Consider the following 24,959-nt stretch of genomic DNA (forward strand, 5'->3'; position numbering starts at 1 on the left):
TCTTGTAACCTCTTTATTTTAAAAATATCCAAACACAATTTTGAAAGAGGAACGTTTTGATACAAAGAATGTTACATAATAAATAACGATCTTTCTGTTGAAATATTTACACATATACAGCTGTACTCAAAACAAAACATGAGATACATGTATTGAGGTTTACAATCTCTACCTCTGTCAACAAACAGAAACGGAAAATTGAAGAAAAAGATGATTGCAACTAAGGGAGAGTTGCTTGATAGAACAGGTTACATAGAACATGTAACAAGATGCATACAAAATGTTTCTTTCAAGATGAACGCGCTTACATTGTGTAAACAAAATTGACTGTTTCTAAAAGCAGCAAAGTCTCATGTACATGCATGTAATTTGTCAACTTCCAAACATTTTCAACAGATCTTTCCTCAAGGCTGAAAATGAGCATATACATGTACATATTGCCAAACAATGTAGCGAATCTTTATTCAATTCCTGAGATGAAATTACCAAAGAAACATGCTCATAAAACACTATAAATGCAACAAATCTCTAGACCTTTGGTGATAAAACAATGTGCCTTCTCTGAAACGCAAATTGTGTACAAATTTCCTAATTTTCTTCCTACCTTTGCCTATTAAAAAAAAAAAAAAAAAAAAGCTTTGCTGATTGTGATAAAGACTGGAAAAAATATTGTTTTGTTATTTTAATGAATGGCTTGTTGCTATTTAGATGAAACTACTCAGAACATAACAAACTATTGTATGAAAACTGCACTGCACACATCAAACAGCATTAGAAGGGATAAATGCTGAATCATAATGAATGCAATTTAACTCCTATCTGATTCAGTAAATACAATTTCCTAAAGTTACGAAGAATGTCATCCTGAATCATAACAACAAAAGTATTATGTTACTTATCATTGAACTTGAGAAAAGACTTTTGCAATTTTACCTCGAGTAAAACAAGCAGAAACAAACAAATAAACAAAACAAAACAAAAACTTAGTTGGCTTAATATGCTTAAACTGTACATTGTATAAAAAGGATTTGCTTTAAACATATATACAATCGTTGTAAAACGTCCTGCATCAATCACAGTTATCGCCAGCACAAAGTCTTTCAATGATTCCTGGCAAGGGCGACATCACCACACTTCACATGGAGCCGTTTTGCAGTCCTCCAGGATGCAAGGTGGGAGGGGTTGCCATGACAGCACCTCTTCCAAGGCCACGCCCAAGCCCAACTCTTGGTGGTTGCGATGCACCAAGAGGAGGGAAGTCCTCCACACCATTGGGTAAGGATGATTTGTTCTGTGTGGGATAGCGGAGATATAGATGTTGGAAACAAACCGTCTCTTACTTATTTGAAGGAAATACTTCAAAATCTTGAAAAATCTTCAGCAGTCCAAAGGTGCATGGTATGCCTATTTACCTGTTGAAGATTAGTCCCAAGTTTACTTGGGCAGGTGTCTTTGGGAAGTGCCTGTTCAAGCAAAATCAACTTGTCCTCAACGGGTTTATAGGACAAGATTCAACACTACATGAATCACACTAGGATTTATTTACACTGCTGAAAATATCTGGGTTGCTGTGTTGTACATGACATCATGTCAACATGAACAATACTATGGCCATGCATCGTCATCTGGGACCTCTCACATTATCTCTTCATAGCACTAGGAGTATGAAAATGCCAATCCTGAAATCTTATTGGTAGGATTAAATGGTAGAAAATATTGAAAGAATAGGAACTTACAACCATCTCTCATAAATTGCTATTTGCAGGTAAAATGTATTCAGTTAATACAAATAAAATGTGTACTGGTTAAAGCTGGAAAACAACTTTTTTTTTTCTTTTTTTTTTTTAAAGTATTGCCAGTTATTAAAGTACGATCTTTTACTTAGATCAGTACATTGTACATAAATTTCATTTCTGGCCAAGTGAAGTGACCCTTGATAAGAAGTCTTTATATTTCACATATTTGCCAAACAATTCAAACATTGCATTTCCATCTTCAACAAAATGTCTGAGCCTCATATGGAAAGACTCAAGGCTTTCACTTGAATTGCATCTAGGCAACCAGGGGTGTAAGACAAAGCTAAAAAATGTCTTGAAGGTGAAGGTAAAACTCAGAATGTCCAATATCAATTAGCTTGACACATATGATTTGAGTTTCATTACACACCAACATGAAGACACAAGAAAGGGGAAACTCGGGAATGCTCTCCAATCATAGTGAAACTCTACAGACAGTCTGGGCTGACAATTAATCTTTAAATCATTCTACTTTACTCAGCCATTCCTTCATTCATCCACTCCTTTATTCGTTTTTTTTTAAATCATTCAAGTACTTAAAATGTCATTCATTAATTTATTTATTAATTAATCTATCAATCCCCGATATGTGTTGCTTGAAGGTTTGCATGGTGAAGTAAATGAGGGAGAAAGATTTGTGGTGACACCGTGTGTATGTAGTCCTTAACCAGATCGTGGTTGGGCAGAAGAAGAGCCTAGAAAGAGGAGAATTGAAGAGGGAAGCGACATATGGGGGTTGTATTAAGGAGGGCAAAAAGTGAAGAGTGGGGGACAGTAATGGGCTGGAAGTTGAAGTTGCACTAGTGGAGACGGTAGAGAAAGGAACAGAGAGAGTGGTAAGGAAGAATATTGCGAGAATCAAGTAAGATGTTCGGACATCGTTAGGAGGAGAAAGATGAAATGGAAGGGAAGAGGAAGAGGGAGAAGTTGAAAGTTGGAAAATCATGGAGATAGGAGAGAGAAGTGAAGATTCATGAAACCAAGAAAAGAAACGAAGTCGGCGAACAATGTGGAGTATGGAATGCGGAATCAATGGAGAAAGGATGAATAATCCCGCGAAGGAAACCGTTCCTTACCTTCTGTTTTCTTTCTTGGTTTCATGAATCTTCACTTCTCTCTCCTATCTCCATGATTTTCCAACCTTCAACTTCTCCCTCTTCCCTTCCATGTCATCTTTCTCCTCCTAACGATGTCCGAACATCTTACTTGATTCTCACTCTATTCTTCCTTACCACTCTCTCTGTTCCTTTCTCTACCATCACCACTAGTGCAACTTCAACTTCCAGCCCATTACTGTCCCCCACTCTTCACTTTTTGCCCTCCTCACAACCCCCATATGTCGCTTCCCTCTTCAATTCTCCTCTTTCTAGGCTCTTCTTCTGCCCAACCACGATCCGGTTAAGGACTACATACTGTGACAGAGAACCGTGATGTGCCTTGGTGAAACCAGGGTGGGGTGGAATAAAAGTGTCCATTCGGGACATGAGAGTTGGAGTTGGCAAACATGGCGTGAACAGCTGTATTCATTCGGTGCTGATCCAAGAATGTTTTGTCGGTGTATGACAGATGTTATGTCGGTGCTGACGGGTGTTCTGTTGGTGCATGACATGTGGGGAACATGTCCGGGAAATGAACGTACAAACAAGCCATCTTTTGGTAGTATTTCGGTGTTTGGTACATCGTTGTAATGGTTGATGCCCGTTGGAGGTATGTGTAGTGTTCGCACTCATGTGAGATGTGTACACAGGGTAGCGAACGTAACAGTGTCGTTCGTTCGTAGCAGTATTGTATACTGCGTGACATTGCACGGTATATATGTGTAATGGGGCTGCGTTAGCAGTGGTTGTGAATGGAAGTGCGATTCGCGAAGCGATGCGATGAGTATGTTTTGGGCACTTGTACTGGTCTTCTCGCTAGCTGAATACCAGGGTTGCAGCATTGATTGCTGGAAAGGAAGGGTACGTATTATCGTTTCCTTTATGTCATTTTATCAGATTAGTGTGTCACTTTCTGGTAATTTGGATTAGCATCGTTAGATGTGGCTTTACGAGGAAATTGGCCTCGAGATATACGAGTGTTTGTCAGGTCTGAATTGCTTAGACTATCCTCGTAGTTCGGTACACAGTGGAGTGTACTGTAGGAAGTTGCGTTAGCGACGTAGTCTTAAAATCTAGTCGGAAAGCTAGATGTGAATAATCATGGCAGCCAAGTTCGATGCTGCAGAGTTTGTGAAAGACGTCACTCTTGGTAGATTGAGAGGGTTAGTGAAAGCCCAGTTGATTGAGGTTGCAACTCATGTAGATGCTGATATCAGAGAGTGTAGTCGAAAGAAAGAAATCTTTGCAGTTCTGGTGAAGAAGCTTGAACTGGGTGGTGTAGAATATGAACACACAGACCAGAGTGAGAGTACAGATGAGATTGAGAGTGCAGGTAGAAAAACTGCTCAAAGTGCTACTACTATTACTAGACCTAGTGAGATGAGGGTAGATTCTACACAACTAGAACTGGCTAGATTGGAGTTAGAAAAAGAAAAAATGAAGGCAGAAAATCTGAGACTCGAACAAGAGCTAATGCAACGTCAAATTGAGTTGACCCAGGCCCAGGCCAGTAGCGTCCCAGGGGATAGGCCTAATGTTACTATGTCGAGACCAAAGACGCCCGACATTGCAAAAATGGCAAACACAGTCCCCCGCTTTGATGAAGAGGATGTAGACTCTTTCTTTTTCTCCTTTGAGAGAATAGCCAGGAATTTGGAGTGGGAGAAGAAATATTGGTCTATGATAGTACAACAAAAGCTCACAGGCAAGGCACATTCAGTAGTGTCTGCTCTCTCGGATGAGGAGGCAAATAACTATGACACAGTTAAGGAAGCAGTCCTTCTTGCCTATCAGTTAGTCCCAGAAGCCTACAGGCAAAAGTTTCGAGGATATAGGAGAGGTTCAGGACAGACCTACGTAGAGTTTCAGAGAGAAAAAGAAATTATGTTTGATCGATGGGTTCGATCAATGAAAGTAGATCTCACTTATGACAATTTGAGAGAGATAGTGTTGATGGAGGAGTTCAAGAAATCGACACCTCCAGATCTGAGAACATATTTGGAAGATCGAAGAGTACATGATGTAAAGAGTGCAGCAGTCACAGCTGACCAGTATGAGTTGACACATAAAGTGAAAACAAAAAGTCCTGAGGGAAAAAGGAAATTTGATCAGTTGAGAAATCCTGACACTCAAAAGTGGCACAGTAGTGAACGCAGGGATAAAGTAAAGACTGAATCACAGAAAGAGCGACCAAAATCGCCACGGCCTCAATATAAAGAAGTGAGATGCTTTTTCTGTGGGAAAACAGGTCACATTAAGTCTGAATGTAGGCGATTGCTGGAACAAAATGAAGCAAAAGAAAAACAAAAGCAAAGAGCAACACATGGTTTAGTCCATGCAGACACACGTACACAGAACAGTTCAGATGCTGAAACAAAAGAGAAACCGAACCAGACAGCCACCAATGGTTTTGTTAAGTCAAGTGCAAGTGATGAACAGCGTCATCCAAATGTTGTGAAAAGTAATGTCTCAAAAATGACAGATAGGTGTTCAAGTGGTGTGGATGAAAAGTACAAGGACTTCATTTCCAAGGGTACAGTTACCATTGCTGAATTTAGAGTACCGGTTGTCATCCTTCGTGATACTGGAGCTACACAGTCCCTCATGGTAGGAGATGTGAAGAGTATGCCCATAGACTGTAACACGGGTAGAAAGGTACTGATACATGATGTCAACGGAGGAACTCAGGCGGTCCCTCTATTCCGAGTGAATTTGGATAGTGGACTGATTTCAGGGGAAGTGATTGTGGGAATTGTTCCATTTCTCCCTATGGATGGAGTTTCCTTTTTGCTTGGTAATGACCTTGCAGGAGGTCGAGTGAGTGTCCTTCCGGTTGTTTCTGAAGTCCCAGTGTACGAGCAGGAAACTGAAAAACTTGTCGATGAATTCCCAGAAGTATTTCCAACATGTGCTATCACAAGGTTTCGAGCAAGTGAAGCAGAGCGTGAGAGAGAGGAGTCTGAAAGTGAAATTTCTCTTGGTGACACATTCTTTGGAAAGGTGACTAGTGAAGATGAAAGAGAACAGAGTTGGGAAGAAGGTGTGTTCAGTCAGCCATCTTTAATCAAAGCACAGATGGAAGATGAGGAGTTGTTGAAGTTGAGAGAGGGTGCATTGACTGTAGATGAGGCGAAGGGAGTGCCAGAATGTTTCTATGTAAAGTCTGGTGTTTTGATGAGGAAATGGCGTCCTCCAGATCGTCCCGCAGATGAGGACTGGACGGTTGTCGACCAGATAGTTGTTCCTCCGCCGTATCGAAAGGAAATTCTACGTCTTGCACATGAAATTCCAATGGCCGGACACATGGGTGTCAAGAAGACTTTGTGTAGAATCAGAACTCATTTCTTCTGGCCCAAGATGAGAAAGGATGTGTCTGAATTTTGTCGAACGTGTCATAAATGTCAAGTGGTAGGAAAACCACAACATGCCATTAGACCTGCGCCGTTGATTCCTATTCCGGCTTTTGAGGAGCCATTTAGCCGTGTGATGGTAGATTGCGTTGGTCCATTGCCGAAGTCCAAGTCAGGATGTCAGTATTTATTGACTGTGATGGATGTTTCCACGAGATACGCAGAAGCATTTCCGCTGAGGAGCATAACTGCTAAGTCAGTTCTGGATGCCTTGTTGACTTTCTTTACTAGGTACGGGCTACCAAAAGAAATACAGTCGGATCAAGGTAGCAATTTCATGTCTCGTGTCTTTCAGGAGTTGATGTACCAGCTTGGTATTCAACAGATCAAGTCGTCTGCATATCACCCGCAATCACAGGGGGCCTTAGAAAGGTACCATCAGACGCTAAAGACGATGTTGAAGGTCTACTGTCAGGATAATCCCAGGGACTGGGATAAAGGTATCCCTTTTCTTCTCTTCGCTGCTCGTGAAGTGCCTAATGAATCCACTGGATTCTCTCCCTTTGAGTTGGTGTTTGGGCATGAGCCAAGAGGGCCCCTGAAAGTTGTGAAAGAGCAGCTGTTGTCTGATGAGGAAGACAAAGATTCCAATGCCTTAGACTACATCTCCATGTTCAGAGAGCGTCTTGTGAGAGCGAATGAAGTGGCGAGAGAACACTTGAAGTCTTCGCAACAGACAATGAAGGAAATCTTTGACCGAAAGGCAAAGAGTCGTGTGTTTGAGGTTGGAGACAAAGTCTTGGTTCTACTTCCATTGCCAGGAGATGCATTGAAGGCTAAATTCAGTGGTCCCTATGTAGTAGAGAGGAAGCTTGGGAAGGAGACTTATGTGGTGAGCATGCCTGATCGTAGAAAGACCAAGAGAGTGTGTCACGTTAATATGTTGAAGAAATACCATGAACGTGTAGAAGATGTAGGTGCAGTTGTGAGTGAGAGTGTCCTACACAGTGCTGAGAAAAGTGCAGAAGAGTTTGAATCTGATGCTCCAGATTCTCAGAGTGTGAGTTTCAAGTCAGGAATGATTCCGCGAGTAGAGAACTCAAAGGCACTAGAAAATCCAGAGTTACTTCTCAGTCATCTGTCTGATTCGGAGAGGCAAGATGTTGTCGACATCTTCCAGGAATTTCCGGAGGTTTGCAGTGATAAATTGGGCTGTGCAAAAGACACTGTTCATACAGTAGATGTTGGTGAAAATGCACCCATTAAGCAGCATCCATATCGGATTCATCCTGCTAAGAGAGAACAGGTTGATAGGGAGATAGATTTCATGCTTGCAAATGGAATCATAGAGCCTAGTAACTCAAACTGGAGTTCCCCAGTAGTGCTAGTCCCAAAGGCAGACGGAACGTCCAGGTTTTGTATCGATTACAGGAAGGTCAATACCATAACCAAGACTGATTCGTTTCCGCTTCCTTTGATTGAGGAATGTATTGATCGGGTAGGAAGTGCTGAGTATGTCAGCAAATTGGATTTGATGAAAGGGTATTGGCAGGTGCCATTAGACAAAGATGCAAGAGAGATCTCGGCGTTTGTCACGCCCTCCGGGTTGTACCAGTGTCGTGTCATGCCCTTCGGGATGAAAAATTCCCCCGCAACTTTTCAACGGATGATGAATCGAGTTATTGCTGGTCATGATAACTGTGTTGTCTACATAGACGATGTGTTGGTTTTCAGCAATACGTGGGAGGAGCATGTTGCTCATCTTCGAGAGCTGTTCCAGAGGTTGTCACATGCAGGACTCGTGGTGAATCTGGCCAAATGCGAGTTCGGGAAAGCTTGTGTGACTTACCTAGGTCACAAGGTAGGCCGAGGTAGCGTCGCACCACGAGATGCCAAGGTCCGAGCCATCGTGGACTTCCCAGTGCCGTCATCGAAACGGGAGCTTCAGCGCTTCTTGGGAATGTGCGGATTCTACCGGAGATTCGTCCCCAACTTCAGTCACCTGGTGGTGCCCTTGACGGACTTGTTGAAAAAGGGTACAACGTTCCAGTGGTCGGCGAGCTGCCAGGATGCGTTCCAGAAGCTGAAGGCCGTCCTCATGAACGATCCCGTGCTTATCGCACCAAACTTCGAGAGGAGCTTCCAGCTAGCTACGGATGCTAGTGATCGAGGAGTAGGAGCCGTGCTACTTCAGGATGACGACAACGGACACAGCAAACCCGTGTGTTTCTTCTCCAAAAAACTGAATCGCCATCAGCAAAAGTATTCAACTGTGGAGAAGGAATGCCTTAGTGTCGTTCTAGCGGTGCAACATTTCGAAGCGTATTTGGACGGTGGAAGAGACATCGTGGTGTACACTGACCATAACCCATTGACATTCTTAGAACGCTTCAAGCACAAGAATCAGCGTCTCTTCCGTTGGAGTTTGATTCTCCAACCGTACCCACTGAGAATTGTGCACATAGCAGGAAAGGACAACAAATTAGCAGACGCTTTGTCGCGAGTTCGAAACTGTGCGCGCGCTGATAATGTTGCCGAACGATAATTATATCAAATCTACAGTGAAACCTACATCAAGCTGAACATTTCAAACAAGACTCAAAACAGACAAGAAACGGATGGTGATTTTGTTTTGTTTTGTATTGCATGACAACTATACATGTGTTTATGTATTTTCGTTCAGTTTTCTTCCTTTCCCAAGGATCTGTGAAGGAAGAAATTGTATTTATGTTAATCATGTTTGTTTTAAGCGAAAACAGTATACAGTATGTGAGTGATGCTAGGAAGTATGAGAAAGTACTAGTACACACATCGATATTCTGTCTTTATAAGGAGACATCGCTTGAAAATTTAATGATGTGTTACACGCCAAGCATTGTATGATGTTTTGAAAACCCAACATTACAGGAAGCGCCAGGATACAAAATATGTGGTGTGTAAGATTACGGTGAAAGTTGTGCTTCAGTTGCACACTTATATTCTGATTTCATTCAATGTATTCCAAAGAGTCAAAGGATTCAGATTTGTATGTATACCGATACGTTTCAGAGTTGATGCTAGCAAAGGCAAAAACAGTATAGCAAAACACAACCGGCCAGTCACAGGAAAACTGTTGATCAAATTTTGAGTTTTATGTCAACCGATCTGTGTTAAAACAAAAGAATTTGTGTTGTTTTGTATAAATGAAAAAGTGTTGAGTGACAGTGAGGCATAAAGAAGCCAAGATGTTATAATGTCACTTTTGTAAATTAATAACCTGTATATGTATTTCGTTACAGAGTGACAGCGTCACATCTGTGTGTCAAGTATGATCTCGATATTTTCCAGAGTTTGCACATACACTGTATATTGCAACATCTTATTGCGTGACAGTACATATGTGTGAAGGGACAAAAAGAGATGTCCGGTGGTTAAATTTTTGTTGTTGCTTTGGTTAACTTATGACGCAGAGTTGACATAAGTATAAGATGTATTAGCAAGTACATTGAGTAGATGTACACATGTGTTGACGTGTTTAAATATGATTTTGTTATAATCAAGAGATGCGTGCTGTTACCACATTCAGTGAAACTCCAATGAAAGTTTGTGTTGGAGAAACAGACATATTATCTTTGCAACAGTAAGAACAATTTCGTGAAGAAAGTGTATTTTTGGTTTTCACATTTAAAGATGAAGTGTATGTGTTACCAAAAACAAAATACTATTCATGCCTGAAGTTATGTAAGTTTATTGGTCAAGCATGCGAGCATATAATTACAGTCGAGACTACCAGAAAGCACAGTCTCAGTCAAAATATTGATACTACTGGAGAAATGATTGATTACATTTGGTGTAATCTTTCCAGATTATGTGCACCCGCATGTGCACCCGTTGAAAACAGTTTCACATGTGTATTACTGTAGACTGTTGATTTGTGTATTTACATGTTTTGTAGGGGGCTTGTCAAGTTTTCATATACATTGTATTGTTCTAAAAAAGGACAATTGATGCCGGAGTTAACTGATTCTGATAAGGCTCAAAATCAGTAATTATAAGTGTAGTATGCCAGGTGAGGTTTTAAGAAAACAACACAAAACTATTTGAGTTTGTAATCGTGTGAGCTGAATACGTGTAGTAAGCAAGAATAGTGAAGTAAGCCTTGCAACGAAGGCGTTTATAGTCGAAAAGTTACATTCATAACTTTCCTCTTGTTGGGGGGAGGTGTGACAGAGAACCGTGATGTGCCTTGGTGAAACCAGGGTGGGGTGGAATAAAAGTGTCCATTCGGGACATGAGAGTTGGAGTTGGCAAACATGGCGTGAACAGCTGTATTCATTCGGTGCTGATCCAAGAATGTTTTGTCGGTGTATGACAGATGTTATGTCGGTGCTGACGGGTGTTCTGTTGGTGCATGACAATACACATGGTGTCACCGCAAATCTTTCTCCCTTAATTCCTAATACTTGTCACAGTGACATAAGATTAATAAATTGTCATTGCTATTGTTATTGCTATTATCGTCACTGTCATTGCCATGGGTACAAATGAAATCAATTTTGAGTGTCACATGCAAGATCCTCAAGGATGCATACTGATTGCAGAAAAGCATCATAAATTGACAACCCACCTGAAGTCCCCCTGAATTTGCCACCATCCCGCCCGGCCTGGGCCCATCGGTCACTGCCTGGCCGGCAGCTGGCTGCGGTTGTGAACCCCAAAGGTTGGCGGCCATCACGCGGCCCCGAAACTGGCCCCTGCCCAGTCCGGCCGTGTTGATTTGCTTCTTGGTGGTCACTGGGGTCGGGCCAGCCGTCCAATCTGAATGGACACAGAGAGGCATTTGTACTGCAAATTACCAGGCATTCCAGAGAGGCTGCTACACATGCAACATGCATAGCACTTGGTAGAATCAGATACTACGTTGTATATTCCATTTACTACACAAATGAAAAATCATTCTAATTCCTTCTTTTTTCTTTTGTTTTGTTCAATTGAAATATTGCTCAATGTAGTCTATAAATTTTGGAGACAAAATTAGTCTCACATGAAATAGGCTTGTTTATTAATCTGGTAAAAAAAACTAACAAAAATAAAACAGTACAAGGAGAGCTTTTCACAAATGGACAAGGTGTAAATTCATACTTCGAATACTATTTCCTAGATAGCATCTTGGCAGATGCATGAATTCTGAAAATAATTGTATCTTTGAAGAAATACAACTGTAAATTCAAACTGAAAGAAGAAAAAAAAAATTAAAAAGAGAAACATTTTGCCGCTATTAGGCACCTACCTGCTGTGGTGTTAGTGGTGGGCGGTGAGACCCGAGGTTGTGGCTGTGGTTGTGGTTGTGACTGTGACTGTGACTGTGGTGGCAAGCCAGGCTGTGGTTGTGGTGTGTGCTGCTGCTGCAACTGCTGGTGGAGCTGTTGTGCGATGGCGGCAGCTTGTGCCGGTTGCCGTGGCAACCGCATCTCTGGCTGATGGTTGCCCACAGCTCTTGGTGCACCCCTACCCTTTGGCTGAGGCAGGGGGTTACTGCAGGAAAAGTGAAAAGGTATCCACACACAATCCTCAAGTAATCTATCAATTTTTTTCTCTTCAGTAATCTGAAATATTTAGTAATTCAAAATCTTTCCTTTTCTCCTCCCATTATAACGAACACGGTAAAAACAGATTTCCAGTTTAATAAAATGAAATAAAAATCCAGGCCACAACATTGTCTGTCCTCCATACATTTTTTATCGTTTACTTGTTCGGTTATAATAAAATTTCGATATAATGTAAAGAAAACTGCAAGTCCCGTGGACTTCGTTATAATAGGAGTCCACTGCATCAATGTAAACATCAATGTAAAGATTGGCCATTAGAAACACCATTAGAAACTGTGACACACAGTGACTTCCACTGCAGTTTGTGTAAAGAAGCACATCTCTGAATAGCTATCAGCTTTGTACAAGGGAAAGTGAATGGTTTCACCAATGAACATTACCTCATGAATACTCTCGTGTCAAAATTCATTCACGAAAATTCACGGGTTTCCCCTCAGAAAAGAATGAAACACTATTGCTGAATAACACATCAAAACCATCAGATGGGACTAAAGAAAACTTACCCATTCTGCCCCTCTCTTCTTGACTGCCAGTACTCCCTTTCTCTGTTATCCATGGCGAGGTCTAGCAAGAGGAAGAAGAAAAATAAAAGGAGAAATAAATGCAGCGCTACAAAGCACCTCTGATATGAATGATTGCATGCAAATCAGCCTGTGCATTAAAGGCCCAGTAGCACATGAATACCATCTAATGGGAAGGATGGCCTGAGTCAGGTATATTTGGGAATCTCTGTTACGAATTAAGTGCAGGTGTATCACTGATCTCTATCCACCCTAAACCGCATCTGAACGCTCCATGCAACGACAGGCCACCGTCTACACAAATAGGAGTTCTCGGCTAGCCCAGCGTCTGACTGCAGCCATCCTGACCAAACCCTGCGTCACATCGTGGAAGACTGCATGCCACCTGCGGAAATTCCCAGGCGGGCTTGAAGAACTTGCTCAAGCAAGTGATGCTGCCCTGAAATGGATCCACAGCTTAGATATCAACCTATAAGGCTATAACCCCTCACCCATCCTGCTGTATTGCATCATACGACAGAAGAAGAAGACTGATCTCTATACATTTAAGTACATACATCGCCAAAGAATCTCAACTGAATCTATGGAGCAGAATGTTACCAACAAAAGAACGCTTAGATGCACACAAGGATTCACTAACAGGTAATCTTATTCCAGCAGCCTGCACTATTTGTGGTTTTCAAACGTACCCCGGCGGGCAGCGAATGAAGGTGGATTCAATTGGGTCAACCCAAAGAGCTTATAACTAGTGTGTGCTAGAGTGCAGAGTATGAATGCATACGCCCTGTACTATCGTTTTGTGAGCGCACAGGGGACGAGGAGGCGGTAGGCTCACCCCTCATGCTAACACGCTAGCAAACAAGCAACTGAGGAGCAGTCAAATCACAGACTCACGTAAAAGTTCAAAAGTTCAAATACGTGCTGTAAAAATGTTACTTCAGTACGCACAGTCCGCCATTACTAAGTGGGTCAATGGCAGCCCCCATGAAATCTCAAACACCATTGTAGAGTCCGCCCTCTAGAGGTGGGGAGGAGAACAATCTCTCTGGTCAACCTTCCCTCCCCATGTTACTGGGTCTTTAACCTGTTGAGGACGGTTTGATTTTGCTACAACACGCATTTCCCATAGACACCTGCCCGAGTATACTCGGGGACTCGTCCTCAACGGGTTATAAAAGGCAAAACAAAATCAGTACTTTGGTTGGGGGGAGGGGATTGTGGCAGCTACATGTTGTATATACACCTAGACAGGCGCGGTGGAGCACCCCAATTATCTCGCAGAAATCCATCGGCAGCCGAGCCTCATTTGCATAAAGTACACAACATGTACTCGCGTAGTTGAGAAAAAGTAAACAACTTCTCAAGCTAATAACAATTTAAGGAAACCTATTTTCGGATTAAAATTGAGTTAGTTTGAATTTGAAAACATGTCCGAATATGCACATATAACATATTAAAGGATTTGACAATGATAAAATGCGAAATTTTAGCGAAAAACTAGCGAGCAAAATTACCAAAAATATGCCTCGAAAATCATCCTAAAATTCATGAAGTGTGATTGCGGAACCAAAGCGCCATTCGAACAAAGTACACCGAAATTTATTTATCTGCTTGCATTTTAAATTTCATACCGTAATATTCCCGGCCATGGTTGTGTCGGAAAAAAACAGAAGGTGTTGTCAAAAATGACACGAACGCAAAGCGTACAGGTTGGTCCCATGTATATATAATCGCGTCACTGTAGCGTTGCATGTCACAGCACACACAACGCATTGCTGCATGCAGCATGCGCGGCAGCAGCTCAGCAGTCACCGCCGTGCGACACTCAGCAAAATTGACTGCGTCACATGCAAACCAACAATGAGCACGAAATCCTGAATCTCACGTACCACGCATGCCCAATATTACGGGAAAAGAAATGATGTCATTTTCAATTGTTTCGCTGACTACAATTTTCTATTTCAAACCCTTTGCTGTAGAAACAAGTTGATTTCTCAAAAAGTACAGGTGGAACCAAGCGAAAACTTTCACCATATATGGATTGAGGCCCGATGAACTTATGTTGCCAATTTCGGACACATTGGAGCCCGGCCATAGTCGAGTCGGAAAAAAACAGAGAGCATGTTTTGCGAGAGGTGATTTTCAAAACGCTTTAATATCTCAAGTTCTAGTGCAGCAAATTCATAATTTTTTCATCAAAAGGAAGGTTTTGAAAAACTTAGATAGTGTGGGAAGTTTGAGTTTACTAGCGGCACGCATAGCGGCACAAGGAGAAGGTAAAGATTTGACTTTTTCATGCACACAGTTTCGGGCAGCCGTGGATGCCCGTTGGAAATTCAAATAGAACGGGGCGATAATGAGATGCAAATTGGGGTGCTCCACCGCGCCTGTAGAGAGGGTGGCACATCGATCATACCTGTCCTATTCAAAATATGGAGAATTCATAACTTTCAAATTGATTTATAAGAGTGATTTTAAAGAGACTTTCACTGTCTCTCTTCACTTACATGTCTGCTTGCAATTATTTTATCAACATGTCTGGGGAAAATTTCTAGTGAAAGGATGTAATCTTTAAAAGTCTGTAACTTATTCATTTAGGGTTTCGTTTCGATGATACCTCATCAACTGTGCACATCTGATTTTATTCCTATCTTCAACTTGACAGATTTTACAGTCTCAGATTAAAGGGGAAGTTTCCCTAAATATACACATGGCACGTGGATTGAGTAAACGCAGCAACACATTGAAGTGGAACATAACAATGAAGTTTAGGGAAAATCAAACAATCTGTTCAAAAGTTATGTATTTTTAAAAGTTTTTAATACTGCAATAATTGGATGAAAGGGCTAGCTATAACAGTGCTTTCAGAATTCATTACATTTGAGCTGATTGTTTGATTTTCCTAAAACTTCACTGATGTGTTCTACTAGTATTGCGGCATTCACTCCATCCAAACATGTATTCAAGGAAACCTCTCATTTTAACATACTGAATTTTATTTGGGCACTGTCTATATTATTATGTCAAAACCACAATGGAGGCAACAAGGGCAACCTTGTTCTCAACAATTAAAATCTTTCTACCATGCAATATCAGTAAGCTACTGCAGTCAAGAGGGGTTTATATGGATCCCTTGAACTCTATTCAAGGACACCACAAAATATTGCTAGGGAGCATCCCTACTATGCATTCTATCAGAAGTTCATCCCTTACCGTCATCCCAGTTTTCGGTTGGCGGATGGGGGTAGTCCTCGTCATTGTTGTAGTATGGCACCTTAGTGTAGCCTTTGCAGTAAGTAGTATGTGAGTCATATCCTGTAGAAACAATGTTACAATTTTTAGGTGAGCATCTAGAATGGTTGCCCTGCACTTCTACTTACTATCTACAGTATATGTATAGTGAAAAGACCTGAATTATCAATTCCCCTTCATCTAATCTAAGAAGTACCCCAGCTTTTTCCTTACTGTTTGGAATCAACAAATAATAATGTGTCTGGCAGCCTTCTGGACTGAGGCATACATACAGACAGACAAACTGACAGAGAAGTCTTAATCAGGAAAAGTGACTCGTGAAATTCATGACCAGGATCCAATTGTTTCCTATGTTCATCATCATCATGGTAGTCAGTTTAACCCTATTCCCACGGGAGGGGGGGGGGGCATTTTGGCCCCCCCCCCCCTCGACGTTTCGCATGATTATTCCGCAACGAGTGATGCTCTTGCCGCGACATTCTAAGACTTTTTTCTTTCAAGTATCGTGCAACTTTTGAGACCAAATTTGTAGCTCCCGGGCATACTGTTTTGAAGCCAAGCCCCTTTGAAATAAAATTGTTGACCCAAAATTGCTCAAAAACGTGACTGTGTGCACAAATCCAATGTAAATTGTGTTTTTGCAATTAATTCATATAAAAACAAATATTTTTACTTTCAATGGCTGATAATGATTTATTTTAGCCCGATTATGCTTTAAAAAGTCTCTGCGACAAATTTTGACGGAAAAAAACAGAAACAAAAAGAAAAAAACAAAGAAATACATAAGAAATTCAATAAACAATAAAATACACAAGAAATAATTATGAAGCCGAATTTTTGCTTCAATATTATTGTTGAGGATATTGAAAAGAATATGTTCACCAAAAATTAGACATCTTGGAGCTTTATTTCTTTATTTATAAGCAAAAAAAAATATTTTAGCGTAAATAAGCATAAATTAATATAAAATACATAAATTAAAATGTGAAAAATCTAACTATACAGTCTTGTAGATTACATTGGCCTCTACCTTAGTGAAAATTTCATGTTCCACGACCGAGATCTGAAGGGGGAGCCAAAAAGGCTCCCCCGGTCGTTTCAAGTCCCTCAAAAAACCCGGTGGGATTAGTAATAGTGTTCAGCTGTTTTTTTTTTTTTTTTTTTTTTTACCACAACTAGTGAAGTTTCATCTAAACACAAGTTTAGATGAAACTTCACATAAGTTGTGGGTTTTTTTTTAAGTTTTTAAAGTTTTTGTGGGGTTTTTAAAGTTTCACATATTTTTTTCATGAAACACATGCAAAGTGACAGGACAGAGGTAATGATCACCCTACAACCCTCCCATTGGTGTGGACGCAAAAACAAACCATTAAAAATCATGTTTTTGATTGATGATTTGGCAACTGCAATCCCTCTCCCACACACACACCTAAAAATATAAAGAAAAGAAAGTCACAGTTGCTACGTTAATACAAGACGTGATAAGACTAACACCTCATTCTTATTGGTTTCATGGACATACGTTGTAACAGGATATTCAGTGAACATTTATGTACAGGTCAATGCGACACCTGTGAGGTGTGATGACATGGTACATCTCTGCCAATCTTGAATGTTGTTGTGACTAATCATTGGTTTGTGAAACATGAGAAACCTATATCATTCTTTTCAGCTGACCTTGCGCGCTATCACTGTAATACTATAATCTCTTTGTGTACTTCGAGTGCCTATAACCATGGGAAACCCCAGTGTCACATACACTGTCCAAAGTCCTCAAATAAGTTTGAGGCACTAGTGCAGAATTGCATTTGCTTGACTGAAAGAAGTCAAGAATCCAACTGATGACCCTTTAACTCTATACAAAGTATATGCCATGGTGTTCTCATCAAAGAGATGGGTGTAATCTGGAAGAGAATGTGTTTTCAATGAGTTTAACAAATTTTGTTATCTCTTGATAATGGACCTATGTTTTTACTGATTCTCATCTAACCAACTCTTCCCATATCCCTTTCTCCCATCTTCAACAACCCATCTCCTCCTCCCCCCCCCCCAAAAAAAAAAGAAATCCAAAATACCAGGATGATGTAAAATTATGCAATGATCAGATTCTGATCTTACCTGGGCATTTCTACTTCTCCCCACTTCTAAGAATACTCTGCGCATCAAAGATCAAATTTATTCCAATTTTTCCTCCCACACTTGCACTTTGTAGAACTACATCACTGATATCATCATGATTACCTCCAGAAATTGTAAATACTCCTCATCATGAAAAGGACAAATCCTTCTTCAGTATGTGATTCATAACCCTTTCCTCAATCCCTGGATTCTGCCCCTTTCGCCCATCATACTTCACTTAAAATGAAGTCGGATGAAATCCATGTGTAAATTCATGCCGCTTCAGCAAATACAAAAAGTAGAGAATTGACGACTTTTGACCCAAGTCTTCTTTATCTAGTGTCATCCCCGGAGAACATACCTTCTTGTAGCGCCATGTCCCTCTCTATGCATGCCTTGTCTGGACAGTTCGCTACGTGGTGGCGGGCTTCTGGTTGCGGCACAAGATGGCGGGCGTTGAACGGACACGTGAACATCTCTTTTCCAACATAGTTCTAAAGATTGAATCAAATAAACAATAAATTTAAAGAAATTGCTTATTCTTATAGCACATGTGGGGAAAAAAAACTAACACATCTTCAAGATTGGCCTAAAATATTTTCAAAAGTGGACTAGTTTAGCATCACTAAGGTGGCTAAAAATTGCCATTAGAATTCAGGAACTACTGTAAATGATTTGCGAGAAATGTTCCCCTTTCATTTTAGTTACTTACATTAGTGACCGCCCGCTCAAAACCCACAATAAGCCAAAGTGAATGACCACTTTCTACACAATTCATAAGGGTAATCTTAAGCTTCAAATCAATATAACGTCACTGGGCGACAAGACCTCGTATCTGAAATTTTGGTAAAAATTATTTCTTTAGATTAATGGTCCAATAATCAATTAAGTAATGTCCTGTCCAAATCCTAGCTTTCTTACCCCCCCCCCCCCCAAAAAAAAAAGCCACCATGGCATGTTAAAGGAAATGTTCTCCCATTTGATATAGTGCTTCAATCTGCTGCCATGTTTTTTTGATCTCCTGAACATTTGACATTTTGTAGATACAATGTACAAGGTCTTGTCGCCCAAGTGATGATAAACTTGTTAAAATTGGACCACCCCAACCCATTCACAAGTTATCAAAATAAGTCAGGAGGTGCAATAAAGGAAAAAAAGATAATTTGAAAAGTGGGGTCACTCACGCGTGCTGTACAAAAGTATCAATTTTCCATTGAAGCAGTGCCCGTCCCCAAAATTATGGTCCAGAAAGCTCCTAATATTTCGATTTAAGTTGTTGGTGGTGTTTCTTTTGAATGCCCCAAGAATCTGCAAGAATCTTCAGGTTATTGAAGGAGGCAGACTTAACCAGGAGAAAAAGAAGACTCTAGGATGGGTAGGAGAACTTTTCACAAAAGAGTTTCAATGGAGATGTCTGCCCTACTTTGGCAAAAGGAAGCAAGTGACATTTTTATGGATATTGTCTTTTTCATTGATTTGGCATATTTGAGGCATGCTCTATTTAACTGAAAAATCCATAAGTTACAATTTTGGCCCATTTCTGAAATATTCAGGTGGCAAAAGGAAGCAAGTGCACAAAATTGCACGAAAAAACCTCATGATATGATTGTCACTTATCGTACTTCCCTTTGCCAAATCATTTATATTTACACACAATCTAAAATACTTTGGCAAAAGGGAGCAAGTAACATCCTTATGATATGATTGTCACTTGCTTCCTTTGGCCATTTTTTTTATGTTTGCTACAAATCTATAATACTTTGGCAAAAGGAAGCAAGTCACATTCTCATCATATGATTGTCACTTGCTTCCTTATGCTAGATTTTTCATGTTTGCTAAAAATCTGAAGTACTTTGGCAAAAGGAAACAAGTTACAATGTCATACGATATGATTGTCACTTGCTTCCTTTTGCCAAATTATTTCTGTTTGCAAACAATCTAAAAAACTTTGGCAAAAGGAAGCAAGTGACATCCTTATAATATAATTGTCACTTGTTTCCTTTAGCCCATTTTTTATGTTTGCTACAAATCTACAGTACAGTGCACTCCCGTTACAACGAACACGGTTATAACGAAATTTCGTTATAACGAAGTAAATCTTCTGGTCCCAAAATTATCACCATTAAAGTCTATGGTACAAAATTCGCTTATAACGAACACGGTTATAGCGAAATTTCCGTTATAACGAAGTCTTTTCCGAGCACCACAGACAAAGAAAAACAAAAGAAATGTGCTCCGTTATAACGAAATGCGAATTGCTTTCGAAAATACTGTACGTAGCAGAACAAGCATTTACAGCGTCTCTGCATGGGTGAACGCTTCACACCACTGTGTGTTTGCTCCTTGTGTCACACACAGTTTCTGAGGGGACCTTGCGTTTATTATTGTCATACAGTTATCCCATCACATTTCCACATAGCTTTGCAGTGTATGATGAGTATTCAGCAAACATAATATACGTGGTTCCTTGTTTTCGTTATATATTGTATTTGTTCGGTTATAACGAAATTTCGTTATAACGAAAGAAAACTGCCGGTCCCGAGCATTTCGTTATAACGGGAGTGCACTGTATAATACTTTGGCAAAAGGAGGCAAGTTACATAAGAATGAGTTTCTATGAGAATATAAAAATTCTTAAAATTGTCATAAATGCATCACCATATGACTTGCCCATATTCTACCGACAAATTTCCATGTTAAAGGGCCTACCCAAAAATATACATTTTCTTCATTTGTAGTATTTGTACTCAATGTCACTTGCTTCCTTTTGCCAAAGTAGGACAGATATCATCTTATTCTCGATCAGGCAATGTTGCACTGAAAGAAGGGAACATATACACGTAAATACTCTACCTTGCGACATTTCATGAGATGAAATGGGAACCGCGAGACTCGGATGCGATGCACCTTGTCATATGGACATTCAACCATCTCGTCCGGGTCAACGGTGCTCGAGTCGGCCAGCTTCACTGGTACAGCTCGCTGCTCGGGCTGCATGTACTCATCTTTGCTGATGATGGTGTCGAAAACCCCTCCCCTCTTCGCCATGGCAACAGATGTTGGATGGAGAACTACCTCTCCTGGGAATCACCTTGTGTAAAGGAGGCAGTCTCTGGTCAAATGCTGATGTCAATGGTTTGGATTTCTATAAAGAATAGATTTTAGGTCACCAATGGGGAAAGGAAAAGAAACACAATCACAGAAATCCAACAAACTAGGGTCTAGAATTCTACAAATAAAATTATGACTCAAGTCAAGGTCTGCACTTGCACACCCAAGAACTTTGCAAATCTTCTTCAAATTAAGTGTGACAAAGGTACCACAACTTCTTTGTGTTAAAGTTCAAAGCTATAAATACAAACAGTGCAGTGGTGGTCAGTGTTGGTTGTTGACTTGCAACTGAAAAAAGTGAAATCTTTCAATCGGGCAATTATCAATTCACTGCACGGCTCAAGCTCACCACTCTGCTGGCGAGCTGTTGCAAAGTTTGGCAAAGACAATGTGCTTTACATTCTATGTAGGCCCTAACGTTATGTTGATTGCAGTTTAAAGATTAAAAGAAAAAAAAAAACACAGAGAAAGAGATATTCTACAGTTACAGACAATGCGACATTTCTTGAACTTGATAAAGCCTTGAACCTTGAAACCTTTAATCCCTGAAGCAGCTCTTTCTGAACTAAAAACTGGGATGGGATGTGCTGTGACAGTGGGTGATGGTGCAGTTGTAGTATATTTACAATAAAAATAGTGATGTGCACACTAAAAATTCTGTAAGATTTACAGCAACAAGGAATCCCCACAGGAGGTTTCAGCCCTCTGATCGCTGATGGCAGGAAGGGCAGCCTCCTGGAAGGCAGCTACTGCACTGTGTAGTGTTGGGGCAGTAACTGCCAGGCCATGGTTGGCAGCAGTGAAGTTCCAAAACAAAGATTAAACCCTGCTATGCTTAGGTTGTATGTATAGTAAGGAGTATCTGATCTAAACAGGTAAAGTCTACAAAAGTAGTTTCGACATCTATGCGAACGTGTGTGTGATAACGTTAGAACTCGTTACGGTTTTACACTGCCCTACGTCCTACTTTGGCAAAAGGAAGCAAGTGACATACCATCCAAATTTGAGTTATTGATGTTTTCATATTTCACCTAACGTTAGTAGATAGAATGTGTTCTTCTTCCAGACCAAATTTTATGCATAAACACTCATCCTCATGATCCTGCTTAACTGTAATAGAGATATGTTACGTAAGGTAATACATCATCAGTGATCATGATAATATTCCATTGACGTCAGTGCAAATAACAGACACATTTTGCTCGTTTACAAGAAATGTCACTTTTGTCACTTGCTTCCTTTTGCCAAAGTAGGGCAGTACAGTCGACTGAGAGTTGCGATGATTGTCAGGAGAGCATTGTCAATGCTGTCAATAATAATAGTGTCAGACAGTGTTGACAGTGAGCAAGTGAGCGAGCAAAAAATAAACTAACGTTACAATTACATTTAGCCACGGAGACCGCGCCACACTTCGTGTGGCGGTAACAATAAACATGCCGATAAACTGATAAAAATTTACCACACTGCGACGTGACACGATCTTTTACTGAAGACACACATTTTCACTTAGGCATGCCCCCTTTGAAAGCATGTACCCTAGGCCTACCTTGCATATCAACTGTAGGCCTACATCCAATAGTTTAAGAGTTGTCACACTCCACGTCCCACCAGTATCCACCATCTGCACCATCCACTTTCAAGTGACACTCTCGGTTCACAGCATGTGAATCGAGTACTGTATGGAAGTTATGCATGCACATCGAGAATTCAGAATACAGTACAAGAAGCGCACACGTTCTACATTACGTAATTTTTGTTGCGTGCATGCATACAATACAGTACATGCGAATTGGTATATCGGACTACTGAATGTAGCGCGCACTTGATTGCTCATTATTTTTCAGCAAACCACGGGTGGTTTGCACGCGCGCAGTCAGCGGTTTAGCTGGGGCACTTGCAAGCCAAGGTCAAGGAAGGAGGCTGGGGATGTTTTCATCGTCGTTGGTTTGTCTGTTTGTAAAATAACTTTAGGAGTGAATTTGAATGAAACTTACAGGAAAAGTTGACAATGAAGAAAGAATTAAATAGATGTTTACATTTTGCTAGTGGTTCTTGAATTTTACGGATATCTTAACGGCAAGCGCGCCGGAACACTATTGTTTTCTTTTGTTTGTTTGTTTGTTTGTTTGTTTGTTTTTTGGTTTGTTTTTTTCGTTTGTTTGTTGTTGTTGTTTTGTTGTTGTTGTTGTTGTTGTTGGTTTTTTTGTTTTGTTTTGTTTTGTTTTGTTTTGTTTTGTTTTGTTTTGTTTGTTTGTTTGTTTGTTTGTTTTTTGTTTGTTTGTTTTTTTTTTTGGGGGGGGGGGGCAAAATCTCGACGGGGGCACATTATGTGACGGTGTGAAATCCTCGGCGAGCTAGGAGCGAAGCGACCGAGCGGGGGTATAATAACCACGGTAGGGGCTTTATGTAAAAACAGAGTGCAAAAGTCGAGTTCATATTAGAGCATTTAAAAGCAATTTCTAGGGAATTAAACATGGTGAATAAAAATTTAGTGTGACGGAATACGATTATAACATCCGGGTACGTTTATGTGACGGTGTAAGATCCTCGGCGAGGGAGCGAAGCGACCGAGCAGGGGGAGGGTGTGGGAAGGGGGATACCCCCCTCCCACGGTAGGGACTTTTTGTAAAAACAGAATACAAAAGTCGCGTTTATAAAGCAATTAAAAACAAATTTCTAGGAAATTAAACATAGTGAAAACAAGAGACCCGCGGGTCTAGCGCTCACCTGAGTATCGCAAGTTCACCTTTCACGCAGTCACTAATCTAAATTATTCACAGCTCTACTAAAATTTGACCAGGCATTCTCAAGTAGAAGATGAAAATGTACAATAAGGGCCCAAATTTTTTAAGATTCCTTAATTTGGGGGGATTGGGGCCCCCTAGGGCCCTCTGGGTGGGGCATGGTGCCCATTTTGATAAATTGAGATCCTGACCCCCTAGGGATGTTACCTGCCAAGTTTGACGAAAATCCATCATGAGGTTTTCAGGAAGATGGAAATGTACAATTCAGACCCCCATTGGGACCTTCCCAAACCCCGCCCCAAAGAGGGGCACCCCTGGATGTGCTATGAACAAACTTGAAACTACAGTCATTAATGTGCTCACTCAAAGTATTATCTTAGCTCTAAAACTTCTGATTCTAGAGAAGATTTTTAAAGATTCCTTCATTTTGGGGGGTTTGGGCAACCCTGGGGCCCCTGGGTGGGGCATGGTGCCCATTTTAACAAATTGAGATCCTAACCCCCTAGGGATGCTACCTGCCAAGTTTGGTGAAAATTGGTTATGGGGTTCTCAAGAAGAAGATGAAAATGTACAATTTAGGCCCCATAGTAGGACCCCTCCCCACCCCCTCCCCTGGGTCCCAAGGGGGGGGGGGGGGCACCCCTGATTCTGCCATGAACAAACTTGAAACTACAGTCATTAATGTACTAACTCATAGTATTAACTTAGCTCTATCACTGTTGGTTCTAGAGAAGAAGATTTTTACAGATTCCTTAATTTTTTTTTTTTTTGGGGGGGGGGGGAGGGGGTTTGGGCCCCCCTGGGGGCCCCCTGGGTGGGGCATGGTGCCCATTTTAACAAATTGAGTTCCTAACCCCCTAGGGATGCTATAATACCTGCCAAGTTTGATGAAAATCGGTCTTGAGGGTTTTTAAGAAGAAGATGAAAATGTAAAAAGTTTACGCACGACGGACGACGGACGACGGACGACGCACGACGTACGACGGAAGCCGGACGAAGGGCGATCGCAATAGCTCACTTGAGCCTTTGGCTCAGGTGAGCTAAAAATCAGTGCGAATGACTATGATTATAACATACGGGGGTACATTTATGTGACCAGTGATTATGTGACGGTGTGAGATCCTCGGCGAGGGAGGTGTGGGAGTGGGGTATCACGGTAGGGACTTTTTGTAAAAACAGAATGTAAAAGTCGCGTTTACAGAACATTTTGATTCAAATTTCTAGGGAACGTAGTTGAACTGAAATATCATCAAAACTTATGAAAACTGTTCATTTTACTATCGACGGGCAGAGAGAGCGAGCCACTTTCACTTTGCCATTCGCATTGCTCGAGTAATAAAAATAAATGTGGGGGGGGGGGATCAGAATTAGAAAAAGTGGAC

The 24,959-nt window shown here is 40.9% G+C and overlaps 1 protein-coding gene across 2 annotated transcripts; it reads right to left on the reverse strand.

Annotated features, from left to right (window-relative positions):
• Positions 1-22,489, reverse strand: LOC140239554 (uncharacterized). 2 transcript variants are annotated; one of them, XM_072319387.1, is made up of 8 exons: positions 22,380-22,489; positions 20,576-20,867; positions 18,084-18,216; positions 15,566-15,667; positions 12,335-12,395; positions 11,513-11,757; positions 10,850-11,040; positions 1-1,291 (listed from the first exon to the last, which is right to left on the reverse strand). In XM_072319387.1, the coding sequence occupies exons 2-8, from the start codon at positions 20,768-20,770 to the stop codon at positions 1,136-1,138; spliced, it is 1,083 nt and encodes a 360-aa protein (XP_072175488.1). In that variant the 5' UTR covers positions 20,771-20,867; positions 22,380-22,489; the 3' UTR covers positions 1-1,135. The 2 variants fall into 2 exon arrangements, with proteins under 2 accessions (XP_072175488.1, XP_072175489.1); XM_072319388.1 differs by lacking the exon at positions 22,380-22,489 and adding an exon at positions 22,293-22,348.
• Between the last annotated feature and the right edge of the window lie 2,470 nt (positions 22,490-24,959).

This window comes from Diadema setosum, chromosome 16 (assembly GCF_964275005.1).
Source record: "Diadema setosum chromosome 16, eeDiaSeto1, whole genome shotgun sequence".
In the NCBI taxonomy this organism is placed as follows: domain Eukaryota; kingdom Metazoa; phylum Echinodermata; class Echinoidea; order Diadematoida; family Diadematidae; genus Diadema; species Diadema setosum.